Source organism: Excalfactoria chinensis, chromosome 1 (assembly GCF_039878825.1).
Source record: "Excalfactoria chinensis isolate bCotChi1 chromosome 1, bCotChi1.hap2, whole genome shotgun sequence".
In the NCBI taxonomy this organism is placed as follows: domain Eukaryota; kingdom Metazoa; phylum Chordata; class Aves; order Galliformes; family Phasianidae; genus Excalfactoria; species Excalfactoria chinensis.
The window spans coordinates 45,934,779-45,951,150 of record NC_092825.1 but is presented as its reverse complement, the minus strand read 5'-3'; the positions used below and the strand labels follow the sequence as shown (position 1 = coordinate 45,951,150).

The 16,372-nt window shown below is 42.2% G+C and overlaps 1 protein-coding gene across 4 annotated transcripts in view; it reads left to right on the top strand.

Annotated features, from left to right (window-relative positions):
- GRIN2B (glutamate ionotropic receptor NMDA type subunit 2B) overlaps positions 1-16,372 on the top strand; it is a 220,667-nt gene that overhangs the window by 77,874 nt on the left and 126,421 nt on the right. For 3 of the 4 annotated variants that reach the window (XM_072335356.1, XM_072335347.1, XM_072335338.1), the window contains exon 4: positions 6,243-6,841. In XM_072335356.1, coding sequence (XP_072191457.1) covers positions 6,243-6,841 — 599 coding nt within the window. Of the gene's footprint in view, positions 1-6,242; positions 6,846-16,372 lie in introns of those variants that run through there. The other variant, XM_072335367.1, reaches the window with a different exon arrangement.

Sequence of the window (16,372 nt, the reverse complement as noted above, 5' to 3'; positions counted from 1 at the left end):
AACAAGCCAATATCAGTAACAACCCAGGGAATCTATTGCAGTAAGACAGTAGAGTTTTGAAATCCCACTAAATAGTATCAACTAAAAGAGTGGCATCAACTAAAAGAGTGACATCAACAAATGACACATTCTAACATGCTGCAACTTTACTTTGAGTAGGTTTTGTTGCGAGTATGTGTTTTTGTGGACATGTGTATATATGTGTGTTGGATGATGTTCTAGAACCCAGTCCCTCCATGGGGGCATTGTGTCATTGTGTTCTCACACACCCTGCTGCAAGCACTCAAGGAAAGGACTCACAGGGTGAGGCAGCACACAGTATTAAAAACAGAGTTTTATTGTATTGAGTTGTTGAAAACTAAATAAAAAAATTAAATGTGAGGAGAAAAAACAAATAAGCAGAAGATTCTGTCTCCAGGCTAGCCTGAGGCAGTGATGCATTTGTGGTAAGAATAAACAGAAGTAAATGAACACTTAAGCAACAAAGATTCTGATTTCCTGTCAGATTTGTTATAACAAACGGACTCAGAAATATAGAAAATTTAATTATAAGACTTTGAACTGTTGCAGCATTTTCCATCACGAACAATAAAACTCCCAGTGAATCAGGTATCCCACCAGGACTGTGACAAATAGGTACACATTTGTGTCTCAATTTTCAAGCAAAGAAGGAAGGGAAATTAAGGTCTGTGTTTTCCCAGAAGTTATTTGGTTCTTGCTTACTCCTTTTTGCTCCTACAAAATCTGTGGTAGGCAGGGCTGAAGTCTAAACAAGATGCAGTTCTATGTGATTTGTCTGCAGGTCATAGAGGAATTTTGCAAATCAAGACAGTACTAAAGACACACGAACAGCTTTTCTTCTAAATCAGGAAAATGAGAACAGAGTTTTGGAAAGGGATAGTGGCCTGAGTCATGAGGATCATAACTGGGGCCCTGGAAAGGAAGAACTGGGCTGACCCCAGTCAATAAATTATGGCTATACAGAATCCTTATTAGTACATCAGCAAATGGGGTTAGGTATAGAATCGTAAAATCATATAATGGCCTGGTTTGGAAGGCACCTTAAAAATCATTTAGTTCCAACCCCTGCCATTAAGGTATACTGATGTTTCTTGAAGCCTAGCACAAGGGAGCAACTCCCAGAGCAGTAAAAATTGCATTTCTTTTGCACCTGTGCAAAGATAGCCAAGGGCATTTGGGGTAAAATAATAATAATAATAATAATAATAATAATAATAATAATAATAATAATAATAATAATAATAACAATAACAACAACAATAATAATAATAATAATAATAGTAATAAAAGAATATATATATTTCCAAATATGAAAAGCAAACACATGCTCCTGACATGCTCCTCACTCACATTCCTTGCATATAGCTTGACACACCTGGCTCTTGTGGGGTCTGGCACATGCACTAAACTTGCTGAATGACTTGCCCACTGGTACCAAAAATCTGTTCAAGGCTCAGCCATCATGTCAACTCAGCATGACACAGAACCAGGTTACATTTGCATTGCCTGCACGGAGGAGACTTAGAGAAATAAAATGTCCGTCTCCTCATTTCCTAAGTCAGCAGTTGTACATGACCCACGGCAGCTCTTCTTAGTGGTTCTGCATGTCCTCTGCTTTAGAAATGTTGTCAAGTTTTCTACCTACTGAGGAGTTTTGCTCTCGATAGAAAGATATTTGCAAGGCAATAATTGCTTTTGCTTGCCTGGGGAATCCAGAGAGGCTGTTAGGAAGGAACTTGGAAGAAAAGCAATTTGGGAACCTCTCTGTGACCTGTCACAGATAAGGTAAACTGTTTGCTAAAGGGCAGAGCTTGGTTTCAACTGTTGCAGATGCAGGAGGGCTTCTCAGAGTGGTCTACATCTTAGCCAGAGGCCAATGACCTGGGCCTGGGCACAGGTCCAGGCCCAGGTCCAGAGTGAGGCTGTGCCTAGCTCCCCATGCAACACCTTTGCGGACCTACCATCGAGGAACAAAAGGTACTCAACAGCTTCCAAGTTGTGGCAGTAATACTTGGTAACTCCTTGAATCTTGTGCCATTTCTGCAAATCCCTCCTCCACCCATGTAGGAACTGTCTCCAAGGGCAGTCCTCTGGATGAGTGTCTTTGCACAGAGTGCAATCCAGCCTTCTACCCTAAGGGGTTAAACACTCTGGAGGGGGAGGCAATACTTGTCCCAGCAGCGGCAAACTTGAGCAGATTTTCTGTGGGAAGCCATCTGTCAGCTCGGGAGTGGTGCTGTGTCAATTGATCAGCTCCTCCTCCAGCTCTGCTCTGCAAACTACGGCTCCCTGACCTCACAGGGTGACAGTGGGGGAGTAGTAGGATCTCTGGAGGCACTGAGATCCTGTAATGGAGCCTCTCTTCCCCCAGACTGGGTGAGGGACACCCGCATCTTAATTTTCTCTTGAAACAGCTCGCTATGGGGAGCCCAAGTTTACGGGTGAAGGGCTGTAGGATGAAAACAAGCCTTTTTCAGGTAGTCATGAGATTGTATTTCACCTGGGTGATACACAGCATAAGAACCTCTTCTAACTCAAGCTATCCCTATTCCAAACTTAAATATGTCTTTTAGTAGCAGTGGTGAATCACGTTTTGGCTGCTCCAAGGTGAAAAAGGGGAGGGTGAAGTATGAAATTTCTGCAGTATTAAAATAGGAGCTTGCGGTGCTTTCTGAAACTTTAAATGCCTGGAGGGACAAAACATTCTTTTTTTATTTTAAACTAATAAAGCACTAATGAACCTTTAGATAAAAAAATGTAGGTCTGTCTCCTAATCTAAAGTCTTTCACCGCAATACCACAGTGAAATCAAATTCCTGCTCTGACAGCCCCATGGTTCTCTGTCAGTTCAGGTACCTTGTCTTTTTCCCTTATTTTCCATTATGTGTGGTAAAAAATGAGAGAGGTCATTTTTCTTTGTTTGCTTTTTTCTTTTTTTTTTTTTTCTTTTTTTCTTCCTAAAATGCACTCACTGAGATTCTCGTTGAGCTCCATCAGCACTTCTCCTGATTTATTGTGAGAGGAACACTTTCTTCCTCATTGTTGTGTGTCCTTTCTTCATCACCCCCTCTTTTTCTTGTTGTCTTCTGAGTGCTGAGTTGGTTAGGGAATGAAGAACAGTTGGCTGGCCCAAGTATTGGGGTGATTAAGTGCCAAAAAATATCTTGCCAAGCCAAAATTTGGGCTGGCTTGCACCTCCTGAATGCTTTCATTTTGAACAGAAGTTGCATCTTCTTATAGCTTCTGTAATAAAGACATAGGCAGTTGTGTAATAGCAGTTATCACATGCACGGCCAAATAGTTTGTGCTCTTTGATTTGAGGAGGGATGTATGTATTTCTTGGTAGAGGTGAATTGTTAAGTTCGGTTTTAGTAAAGCTGCCTGTTTTGTGTATTGATATTTGATGCTCTGCTATGCTCTGGTTAGTGAGGAGTGCTGAATTTTCTGCCTGAATGTCTGAGACTGAATTTCCTTCAACTGTGCTGTGCAGTCATGTGGAATGAACTGTCAGCATGTGCTTTAGCTGGAGCGTCTGATGGGGTTTTGAATCACAGGGATGGCAGTACCTCCTGCACCTTGCTACCACATATAGTAACGCCTCTGCATGCATGTCCTGAGTGTGCTGCCTTGAAATAACTATTGGATTTGCCATCTCATGTCCCTTCTTGATCACCAAGGAAAGCATCCAGAATTCTAGATCCTGTATGTCAAATCTTTCTAGAATTCAGTAGCCAGGTCCTTCAACTCTTAGCCTCTCTGATTGAAACTGGAAATTTGCTGTCAATACAGAGATTCCTATGCATAAAAATAGAAAATCTTTTGTTGAATTAATATATAAAAAACGTAGTTATCACTCATAGTGTAGCAATCAGTTTGCTACAGGTGGTTTGCAAAGGCACAGTGCAATGAAGGGTGTTGAGGATGATTGTTCAGGCTGTCTTCAATATCAGGCAAGTGCTGTGACAGTTATTTAATCTTTCATCTGGAATTCCTGATTGTCTCTGTAAGCTTCAAAGATAAATTGTATCTCTTTATTTGTTTATTTATTTATTTATTTTTCCTGAGCACAATTGTAGGAGGGGAGAGGTGTGAATTCCAGTGATCAGAAAACTTGAACTATTTTCCACAGAACGCAAGGCGCAGTTGCTGCTCCTGTCTCCAATTTCTTTTTTTCTTTTTCTTTTCTCTCTTTTCTCTTTGTGTACGTTTATTTTTCTAGTGAGTGAAGAACAGCCATAAGAGCACTTTCATGAGTGGGTGGGGGAAGTGAATAGAGTTTAATCACCAGAACTCATAGGAAAGGCTTGAGAGCAAGAACTTTGAATAGGATGTGGCCCTCTGGAAGTTCAGGAAAAAGAAACGAGGCTGGTTGGAAGATCAGAGGTTTTTGTTTTGTTTTGTTTTTTGTTTGCTTTTGTTTTTTTTTTTTTGTTGTTGTTTTGTTTTGTTTTGTTTTTCCTGGAGTTGCTGAGATTTAGCGTATTTTTACAGATAGAAAAAATAGCAATAGGTAATAAAAAGCACGAGCAAAGGAGGGATGGATGAACAGATGGACTCCTGATTAACTGACACCATTGTGGAAAACCAGCTTTACCTGCCAAACTGTCAGAGAGTGAATTTGGTAGAAAGTTGGTGTCATGAAAATGCTCTTGAAACAGTGACTGAGCACCTGGTGGGAAAGCAGGGCCAACCCAGGGGAGCTCAGCTGCAAACAATGCAACTGAGTGACTGGAAGGCATGGAGCCAGGATCCAGCCCTTCCCAGATTTAATGTAAGGGCATACAGTGGAGGCAAGGGTAGCTTTCTGGAGATCCTTGTGTGTTTGAGGTTTTCTAAGGGTAAGCAGGCTTCTTCCTTTGTTTCTGTGTTTATGGCTGCTGCATTTGGGCTTATCCTCACTTGCTGCAGCCTAGGGCTTTGTTACTCTGCTATCATTGTTGTACTTTTCATCAAATTATAGTGTTACAGCTGAGAATGTCTTGAGATAACATTTTGGGGTGTTTACACAAGGAGTTCTCCTAATATAAAACTCCTGACTACTTCTTTTTGGAATTCTGGTTCAGCTTTTTTGGCAGGGAAGAAGATGGGACTGTTGTTATCTCTTTGGATGTGGTGACTGGATTTGGAGAACTTCCTTATTGTGAATATCTGCAGAAAGATAACAGTAATTCTGCCTCTACTGTTTCTGATCAAATCCTATCCTGTAAAAATTAGTGGGAGTTTGCAGTTGGTTTTAAATGACAGATATCATATTGTACGAGAGCATATTAGGATTTTTTTCTTTATTTTATTTTTTATTTTATTTTTTTTTCCCATTCCTTTCTATCAAGACTTGGCAAAAGTAGGGATTTGGATTTTACTGAATCTTTCAAATATTGGAATGATGGTATCTTGTGAAAACTTAAGACGAAAAAGGCTTACACTATGCCATTGAAAAGATGATCTGTGCAAAATGCCTTTGGAGTCTTGAAAATTATAAAATGGTGCACATTTTGGTTCTTAAAAAGATGAACCTGATATGGTAGAAGGCAATGAATGAACACTTCTATAAAATATGACATAAACAAAACCCTAGATGGTTTAGATATAAAACATACTGAGGCTGAAAAAAATATTATTCTGGAATGAGTCTTCACAGTTGTAGTACTCTATGCTACTGCTTGTTTTGAGAGGAACTTGCAGTAGAGGTTCTCAGATTTGTTTGTGTCCAACAACTGTGCCGAATATAGTTGCATTTCAGTCTGGATATTAAGCTGGAGTACTGTCCCAAGCTAAAAAATAAATAAATTAATTTAAACAAACAAGCAAAAAAATCAAAGCTACCTTGTGCCCACTTTATCCTACATACAGTGTTGTGATAATCCTGGTATTAAAGCTGTTAATTTGTTCAAACATAGTCTATTCTGCATATATTCTCTTTCTGGCCTCATTTGTGCACCACTTGTTCTCTATCTGTTCAAATCATGCCTAACATTTGAAGCATGTAAGTAATTTCAGCAACATGCCTTTAAAAATAAATTAAGGACAGCTGGTCATAAAAAGGCTTTTACTTCCTTCCCACTTGCTTCACTTTGTTAAAAATCCTTAAAATGTGGCCAAGACATGAAGTGCAAGATTCTAACTGTATACCTCCCCCTCCATGCTCAATGAGTTGACTAGGAACGTTGTCTTTTTCCTTTGACCTATTCTTGTTTTCTCTTTCTCTTTGACTTCCTTTCCTAGGATGAGTCATCCATGTTCTTCCAGTTTGGCCCATCAATAGAACAGCAAGCTTCAGTCATGCTCAACATCATGGAAGAATATGACTGGTACATCTTCTCCATTGTCACTACTTACTTCCCTGGTTACCAGGACTTTGTCAACAAGATCCGCAGTACCATTGAGCACAGCTTTGTGGGTTGGGAACTGGAGGAGGTCCTCCTGTTGGACATGTCCCTGGATGATGGAGACTCAAAGATCCAGAACCAGCTCAAAAAGCTCCAAAGCCCTGTTATTCTCCTCTACTGCACCAAGGAAGAGGCCACCTACATTTTTGAGGTGGCCAACTCTGTGGGTCTGACAGGCTATGGTTACACGTGGATCGTGCCCAGCCTGGTGGCAGGGGATACAGACACAGTGCCATCCGAGTTCCCCACCGGGCTCATTTCTGTCTCATATGATGAATGGGACTACGGTCTTCCTGCTAGAGTGAGGGATGGAATAGCCATAATCACCACGGCTGCTTCTGATATGCTGTCTGAACACAGCTTCATCCCCGAGCCCAAGAGCAGCTGTTACAACACCCAGGAGAAAAGGATTTACCAGTCCAACATGCTCAACAGGTAAGGAGAAGGGATGGGCTAGCCTTACAAAAGAGGGGTTGCAAAGAACCTCTGAGCACCAGAATAATTTTTGGTAGGCTGTTGCTTCAATGCCATGGGCGGTGTTGGCTGGGAACCTGGCCAAGGGGAGTTGTGCTGGTGGTGGCACTTGGGTTGCTGTGAGCATTGAATGTCACTACTGTCACTCCTTTGGAAAGCATCCATATCATATGAGGAGGAAGCCAGCACAAAATAAAGGCATGGTGAAGGCATAATGCAAAAATCTGAGTGTGCCCTTTGATGCACAACAGATTTGCTCTTATTACAGTGTTGAACTCCTTGGAGAGTCTGTACACGAATGGGTCCGTAGGTGGCAAGTTGGTTCTTAGTGCAAGTATTGGGGATTGTTGTATTTAAACCTAGAAGGGCCCAGGTTCTGTTCCAGGAACCAGCAATGCATAAGTGGGTGTTCCTTCATAAGTGATGGTTGTGTAACCCAACTGGAAAGTTTCCATGACACCTGTTGTCTAAATACTGAGTGTCCTTCTGTTTTCTGCTACACCTGAATCAGAGGAGAGAAGGAAGTGTGGAGAGGTCTGGAGAACTAGATCTAGAGAGAGTTAAGACATACAATTGTGTTAAACTCCTGCTTTATTCTGGAGTCATTTAAAGTCCTCAGATGTCTTAAGCATCTGATTTACTTCAAAGAAAAGGGACTTATGTTATCATCCTGCTCATTGGCATCTCATTGGTGACTGTCTGCTGACTGTTTTGGATCTCATTCTCTCTTGTGCACACTGAATAGAGAGCCTAGGCATCTCCATCAGGAGATTAAATTAAATATAAAACCCATGGAAACACTATTTGAATAAGCATCTGATTGTCTGATCCAGTTTCAGATGTTCTGCAGAAACAGTGTTAAGATGCCTGTTTAAGGTCACAGAGGATGCCTGTGGCGGAACAACTTCTAGGACAGCACTCTGATTACTAGATCTTCCTTTATCATCCCAGCTAGAATTTTAGTGTGTAGCTAAGCAACCCGGATAATTAGACATGGGAAGAGCTGGGAGGTGCAGTATCTGCAATTAGCCATGTGCCCTCTGACCTGCTCAGCTGTCATTCTCCAATGTTTTCCATATAATATCCTGGGGCAGGTTGATTCCTTTGCAGTATGAGAGGGAGAATCCAGGTAGTAGTTGTCATGAGAAGTGGATGCAGAGAACACAGCATCTTTGTTCATTTGTCATGATGAATCATGGAATACTGTAAATGTGATGGACTGTTTTGTGTGCTGTGACCTCTCACTACAAATCGTATTAGGCAGATAGAGGGACTGGTGGACTGAAAAGCAGAATGCAATTTTGTATTGCCTGAAAGCTGGGGGCTGAAATGAAAGTCTCCTCTTTGATCTGTGAGGTTGTCCATGGTGCTTTCTGCTCTTTCTTTGTCTCTGTGATCTACTGACATATTAGCAGGTGTCACTGTCGTGTTTTCCTCTTCTGTACGTTGGCTTTTTGTTGTCTGCAAGCCATTGAATCACCAAAATTGCCCATTGCGTTTATCAGTTTCCTTTCCAGCCAGGCTTAGTGAAAAAGGGTGTTTTCTGCTGCTCTGTTGAGTCATCACCGGAATGATTAAACAGGATAAATATACTTAATACATATGAAGCTATCAGGAGTCACATAAAGGCAGGTTGTTTTTTTAAGTGAGTAGAGATTCTGAAGGGGAGAGTATGTTGTGACTTTTCAGCATTTCTTTAGAAAACAACACGTTGTCTCCTGCTGTGAGATGCTGTGTTCTGCAGAGACCTTCTGCTAATTAGCTGATGCATAGCATCATACCATATAGCTATGCTATGTATGACCCAACAGATCTCTGCAAAGCTCTTCTTGGTGTTAGATAGGAGGCACCAGCTCAGAAACACTCAAATCTCTAAATATGACAGCACCATTGTGCAGTGTAGATATGCCCTGAAGCCTGGGCATCACACACTGAAGCAGCTCTTGTCAGTTTGGAAAGTATTATATTTCTTCTAACCTTTGTGGCCCAAATCATGTTGTTTCTTCTCCCTTGTCCACTCTGGGTATAACATTTAAGGGAATGGCTGTGTGTACATGTAGATACACCCAGCTTAGTTTGGACACTGGCACCAGTCTCTCTGAAAAGCCAAGTCAATTAGTCCATGCCAAGCTCCATTCTGCCTCTGCGTAGATCTCTGAGCTAGTTCAGGTGCCTGCAGCAATCACTATACTGTGTGGAAGTTGGTTCTGCAGCCGCAGAGTAAATAATTGCTTTGCATTGCACAACACTGACCTGTGATCTGCAAGTATGGGAGTTCTTCCTTCTGCAAATGTTTGTACCCTGTCTGTACTTTTGAGAGATATGGTTGAACAGCATGAATTTCAGTGAGTTACGTGCTTGGGCTTCTTTTTACATGCAATTACTTTCAGATGCCTTTTGGCATTTTAAAGTTAGTGGTGTCCAAAATCAGCATTTGTCTTTGCAAATCCAAAGTTCTAGAAATGTGATTAGCTTCAAGCTCAGCCTTATAGCCTGGGATATGGGCAGGAGGAAACAGAGGAGAGGGAAGTGGGAAGAAATTGAAGATGAAGATGTGAGTTCGCCTTGCTACCTGCGGAGGTTCATGGATGTAATCCGTGTTCATACCTTCAAGTCTTGTTGAACTCACTGTAATTTACTATTTGCTAAGCTTTAAACCTGTCCTGTTATGCTTTGGACTGGACTGAAGGTTCTGGAAAACTAATTTTAGACATGGCCCGGACCTGGCAATACTATATTCAGCCATCTGCAGCTTACAGTTCCCCCTCCGCATGCCTACACAGAATAGAGAAATGTATGTATGTGGGTTTGATGTCTGGGGAGACTGCAAAGTGTGTGTGTGACCTCAGATAATACATCACCACATAGCTGGGGTTTCAGAAACTCCTGAAGCTAATCCAAGGTGGTCTGATTTGCTTCAAATCCATTGCTGGAAGGCAGTAAAGGAATCTACCCATTTTATTATTTGGAAAGTGACACATACAACTAAAAAAAATAATAATAAAAAATGTGTACTTCACCTAAAGCACTGTATACGCTCGGGCTGTGAATTTGTCATTTCTCAATTTCTGATTTAGAATCCTTCGCTCTTTCCCTTTTGCGGTAGTTCTGGATGCATCTAAAATCAAATGGTCCTACTGCATGGATATTTCTCCATGTTTTTACCTGCTATTTCATTAGCACTTTTTCTGGTTTTCTCAGTGCTTGAACGGAGAAAGCTTTGCTTGAAGTATGGCTACAGTCGTAAAAAGAATTGGGATGGACTGTTATCTAAATGCCATTTCTCACCAATATAGGTGTTTGGTGTGGATCTCCTCATGTTAATAATGGTCTCATAGCAACTGTTCCTCGTCTGTCTTGAAGCTGGTACTCCTTTGTGTCAGATTGGAACTGCAGAAGTGTGATTTTGCAGATTTTTGTCCTAGAAAATGAGCCTGCTAACTAGTAGAACCGTAATACCATCAGGAAAGTTTGTTCTACAATAATTATTTTTCTTTCTGAAAGATTTGAAGGATTCTTGAGAAAGTTTTCCACTAGTGAGGGATTTATTTCAATTTATGCTGTTAATAGGCTTAGGTGATCATACAGAATTCAACTATTCAAATACTGTTTTCCAGTTCAATTACACTCTTTAATTCTTTGTTTTATTATTATTATTATTTTTTAATAAGTATCTGTTTATTTATTCCTTGCGTTGTCCCAGAAAGCTACCTGGTTTGAAAGTTCCAGTCTACTGAATTTGTAGTTATCTTGATAACCGGTCTTCTCCTGAGTGTTCAGCAAATCACTGTGCTCCCTTCTGTCTTCTGCCACGGGATTTTGGAGATTGAGAAGGAGTTTCTAACATGATTTTCTTCTGCAGAGATGCTCAGATTTGGAATTCTTCCCTCTTGGCCTTTCCAAGTGGAGTTACTAACCTTCGAGGCATACTGCAAAGCTCATCTACTCTCTCTTCAGCATGGCTGCTAAGGAGTGAGTGGGCAGAGGTGGATGTGTTCAGAGGCAGCCTTCTGCTTATTTTGTTATTTTAATTGATGGGACAGATTTCCTTGAGCTCAGGATGGGCGCTTCTCATTATATTTTAGAAATGGGAAGAAATAACTAAATGATGGGAGCGTTCTTGAGAGATATATTCAGGGATGAGTCATGATAAAAGAAAATGTTTTCTGGCACATGTCATTTGAGGAATAGAAGCACAGCCGCTTTGTATGGATATTCAGTTGTTGGGCTACACAAACTATGCTTTTATTATAGCCTTCAACAAGACCTGGGTTCTTCCTACTGGTTGTCATGGCTGCTTGTGAATGCTGGGCCATAACTACTAGTTTGTTGTTGTAGGGTTACTAATGAGTTCTCCACTGATTGGCTTTAATAGTCTCTCATTTAACACCAGGCTGCACACACCAGATTTCATTTTAATAAAAAGCGCAGTGAAGCATTTGCTTTGGAATGAAAATACAAATGTGGAATTATACTGCCTTTGCAAAGAAATACATTAAGAGGGGAACAAAGGTAGGTTCAATTCTGCGCTTCAGATTCCTCAAATATGAAAACAGCTGGTAAGCTAGTTTGGTGCATTTTTTGGACATGATACTTCCACCCTGGGGGAAAAACCAGCTTTCATCTGGAGCTTTTCATTCCAGCCAGTTAAGAAAGGCCAGACTGGATGGGGCCCTGATCAACCCGATCTAGTGGCTGGCAACCCTGTCTGTGGCAGTGGGGTTGGAACTGGATGATCTTTGAAGTCCTTTCCAACCAAAGCCATTCTGTGAGTCTATGAAATGCAAAAGAGCCTCTGAGGAATGGCTGGAAAGTTTTTCCTGGGACACCAAGGGCAAGCTCTGCTCTCAGAGGGCCGTGTTCCCCTAGTGGGTAGTTAGGAATTGCTGGGACTTGGAACAGCTGAATGTGAAGTCAGTGAGTAGAGGAAGTACTTGCAGCAGGATTGTACAAATATATTGGTCCCCTGTAGATCCATGACTATAATTATTTCTATCTCTGAAAGGTGCCATCCAGATATCACTCTGGACCTGCTTTGCCTAGTTTGGTGCTGAGGATATTTTCCGGGCAGAAGCTTCCCTCCCTTTCTGGGCTGTTCCTAGCCCACTGTCCTGCCCTTTCTTCTCTGGTCACAGTAGCTGTTGCCTGGCATGTCAGACACAAGGATCACCATGTGTCATTTGCAGATACTGTTTTGGAGGTTGTCTCACATCCAAGTGAGGTGTACCTTCCCACAGCTCAGTATTTGTGTCATTGTCCTCTATCTGTAGGATAGACAAATGAATACTGTGCTAGCAGCTAGAAGCACTGGCTAGCCCTGAAGTCTTGCTGCCTTTGGGGCTGTTTGCCAGCTGTCTGGGAAGCCCTGCTTCAGCCCTTAAACCCTGTGCTGCTCCAGCATTGGGAGGCATAGTGCTAGTACTCACTTCTTCACTCCTCAAAGGAGGAGAGAGGAGAGATAAATGGCGTGTTCCCACAGATGTGAAAATTGCCCTTTTCAGAACTTGGTGGATGAGGGAAAATGTGTAACTTTTGACCTTTCAGAGCCTTTAAGCCAGCATCTTGTTAGCAGCTTGTTACACTCCTGCTGGTCAGTGTATCCGGTTGCTGTCAGGCTAGTGTTGGCTGGCAGGACATGGAGTGAGCTCTGCTGATAGATTAGAAATCCCTGCTGTTGAAATCTGCATGTTCCTGTCACGGTTCCAGCAGCAGCTGGAGGCCAGGGCTGAGCAGTGCCTTTCACCTCCGATGGGGCCTGTCTCCCTTCCCACATCTCCTGTTGGATGTCACCTTGTTCTCTGTTGCTCATGCAGTCACCACTTCGTTGGATGCCTTGCTAGAGGGCTGCAGCATCAAGCCAACGTGGTGTGCTGATAGGAGACTGAAAACCCCTGGCTTCTGGAAGGGAGTATATGACCAAGTGAAGGAGGGTAGCACAAATGTTTGTTCCTCAGATGGTGCAGGATACCTTAGGCTTGCAGAGCAAGGCTTTCTGTGAGGGGGAGAGGAGATGCTCTCCTCTGTGTGGACAGCTGGATGTATAATTCTCTATGCAATTAAAATAGGGTGGGAGGATTCAGATGAAGTGATAGGCTTTAGGCAAGGGCTATCTTTTGATTAGAAGACAGCTTCTTTTGTAAAGGCCTCCAAAATCCGCCAGCTGGGAGTGAATTTCAGTATGCGCCATCAGTTTCCAGATGGGAAAATGTCCATGTTCTGCTTCCAGCCCTCTGAGACATCTCCTGCTCTGTAGCCAAGTCCAATTAGTGCTAATACTGTGGCAACTTCGCTTGCTGGTCACAATATGCTGTAACTTGTGCGCTTGGCCTCTCTGCACTCTTCTTAAAGGACGAATGAAAATCCTCTGTGGCAGAGCTGAAAGAAGTGGTGTGGAACCACAAACCCATCTTGGGCTGTGGTTTGGGATCTTCCTCATCACAACATGCAGCCGGGGTCCTATGGGTCCAGTGTGCCCCAGGGGATTTGAAAACTTGTGTTAGCAGATCAGAGGTGGGGAGGTGAGAAGCAGCTGCCTTCCTTCAGGCACTGCTGTGTTCTGGCTCTGGGTATTTTGGACTCTGGACGTGCACACCTGCAAAAATGGATGGTGAGCCATTTATGGTTTCATTACTGGATGCTGTAAGGAATGTGCTTTTTCTTTTTTTTCTGATAGAGACACTTCTTTTTCCTTCAGCTTTTTTTTTTTTTTTTTTTTTTTTTTTTTTTTTTTCTCTCTCCCCTCAGACTTAATGTTCTTACTATCCTATCTTTCAAGTTTTTAAAAATAGGATCTACTGCGTTGCTATGGCTCCCTGTGCAACTCCGGAGCAGCTTTCTCATCCCTTTGATGCAGTTCAGGTTCCCAATGCGGTGTGACAAGGCACCTGCCTGGCACGCCGCCTAGTGGCTCTGATCTGGGGGTTGGAACAGTGCTCATCTGTGGCAGAAATCCACAAATAAAAGAAAAATTAAATCAGGTTGCCCTTCTTGCTCGAGAGACGGTGTATTAACACCGGTGCCGCTGGGCTGAGATTCATTTGTGACGTTCTGCACTCTTAAAGCCATCCCTACAGTTTGACTTTAGATGAGATATTCTTCTCCCCCTTCTGCCCTATACCGCTGTGTGGTGGTGCTGTGAAGAACTGCTGTGTTCCCATCCGGAGGCACCTGCAGCTCAGCAGTGGTTAAAGTGGTCTTTGCTGCATATGCTCAGCCGAAGAAAACACTGCACGTTTCAGGCTAAGCTCGCAGTTAAGTGCTTTTCTGAATTGAGGCTTAGAGTGTTATTGATGGGATGCAGTGCTGAAATTCCTCTCAGAATCGTTGCTTGGAGGGCGTGCTCGAGTCTTGCATCCAAATTTTGGGGAGATGTGCATTTGCATATCTGTGGGACAGCTGAATTCTTATCTCAAATAGACCAAATGGAATGGCGGCTTCAAACACCTGTTAACAGTACAGAATCTAGACCTCTCAGTAGCTCACAGCCCTCTGCATGACCCTATTTTCAGACAACTATAATTTTAAAAACACATTTTATTTCATGTGGTGAGTTTTATTTTTCATTCTTGGTGAATGTTTTGGAAAATTGGAGCAAAAAAAAAAAATCTGTTCACCTAATTTTGAGTTGTGAAAGTGTGAGATAATGCATTTATTCTGCTTTCAAATATTTATCCAGCAATGGGGTTTTTTGTTGTTTTCTATGAGGAACTCAGAGCTTGCTGCACTTCAATTATATGTGTAATCAAATATATGTCTAATGTTATTTAAGGAATGCCTGGTCTGTTAAGGTTTAAAAAAATTAAGATTTTGAAACTAATATAAACATTTGAAGGTGATGTATGTTACCATAGTGATGTTTTTGTGTATTTCAGTATGCTTATACTATATTTTGTGAATTATTTGGATGATGGATAACCTAGAAATGTGGTATTTAAAATGCTTAAATGTGAATGAAATAGGAAGGAAGGAACTAGAAATGGCAGAGACCTGCCAGCTTGTCCAGTCCTCTGCTTGCCCTGTCATTCCTACAGCATATTCTCTTCTGATTTAAGTAATAAAACGTTCCCACTCAAGCCTGCAAGCACCTTAATATGAAATGAATATTAAACTATAACCGTAGTGCCCTTGAAATGATCAATCAGGCTGAATGCTGCCAGCCCTCTTCCCACAAAGAGAACTCTTTTCCACTCCTGTGGAGAGATTTCTGAGCTTGCTATATCACACTTAACAGGTCTCCACACCTGTCGTGATTGAGCAAAGAATTGTAAGGTGATTAGAGCTCCTCTCTACAGAAACGCACCATGGAAAATGCTTGAAAAACAGATTTGGGTTGGTCTTCAGGAGGATCTGGTGAGATGGCAGGTAATCGGATGAGAAGACGCTCCCTGAGGATGTGGTGGTGTGGAAGAGAACTCCCGCACAGGGCTGAAAGCCCACGGATCCCTGTGGCCTGAAAGGGGTTAAAAACACACAAATGATTGCATGCTGACTTCTGCTCTGTGTTTTCTGAAGCAGTATTAAAATGAGATGGAAATGAGTTTTCCGTGCCTTGCCCAGTGTTGTTGCCTGTAATATTAGTGTTACAAATGAAATCATTTTTCAGCAAGATGGCTACCTCCAGTAGCAGTGTCAGCATCTTACATTTATTTATGGCAGGCTGTAGTATCTTTTATCTGCAATTCCAAAGCACTTTACAAGGTAGAAAGGGTCAGCTTAATTCACCACTAAAATTCAACCACCTCTGGGATGAAATAGACGAAAAGTTTAACAGCACGTAGTAGGAAGCAGAGATGAATGCCGCACCTCACTGGTGCTGCAAGAAGCATTTCAGCTGGCAGAATGAAATTGCTGGAGGTGGAATTTAGCCAAGACAATGGGGCTGTTTAATAAGCACAGGAGATTAGCAACAGTGGCACACATGCTCCTCGTGTGCCTGTGTGAAGCAGGCAACCAGCAGTTCCAGAAGTGGTTTCAGGGAAGAGATTGGCAGCTTCACCAGCCTGCAGAGTTTACCAGCAGATGATACGTGCTTTTGGGCGCTGTCTCCTTCATAAGACTATAACATATTCAGATGCATCCAGATCCCACACTGATTATCTGCTTGTTTTCCTTGGAAACTCAGCCCTTGGCTTCTTGAGGAAGTCCAACAAGACTGCCTTTTACTGGGCGTAGATGTTGATAACTAGAGCCAGCTGAAAAAGGTTGATTTCAGTGAACCTCTGGGAGGATGCAGCCACGTAGGCAACAGATGCCATAAATAAAAGATGGTACCACCAAAAGGATGCTGTTTATAGCACCCTCCCTTTTTAAAATGATGTGTCATTTACAGATTAAGCCCTGTGAGTGACATGAGGTACCTCAAACACAGACTGCTGCAAGAAATGCTTTCCACCCTCTTCTTGAAGATGCTTATGCTTACCTTCTGTGTCTAAGCAGTGATGCGTGGCGTGGTGAGAGCTCAGAAGAGTGAGAGATTAAACCATGAAGGAATGC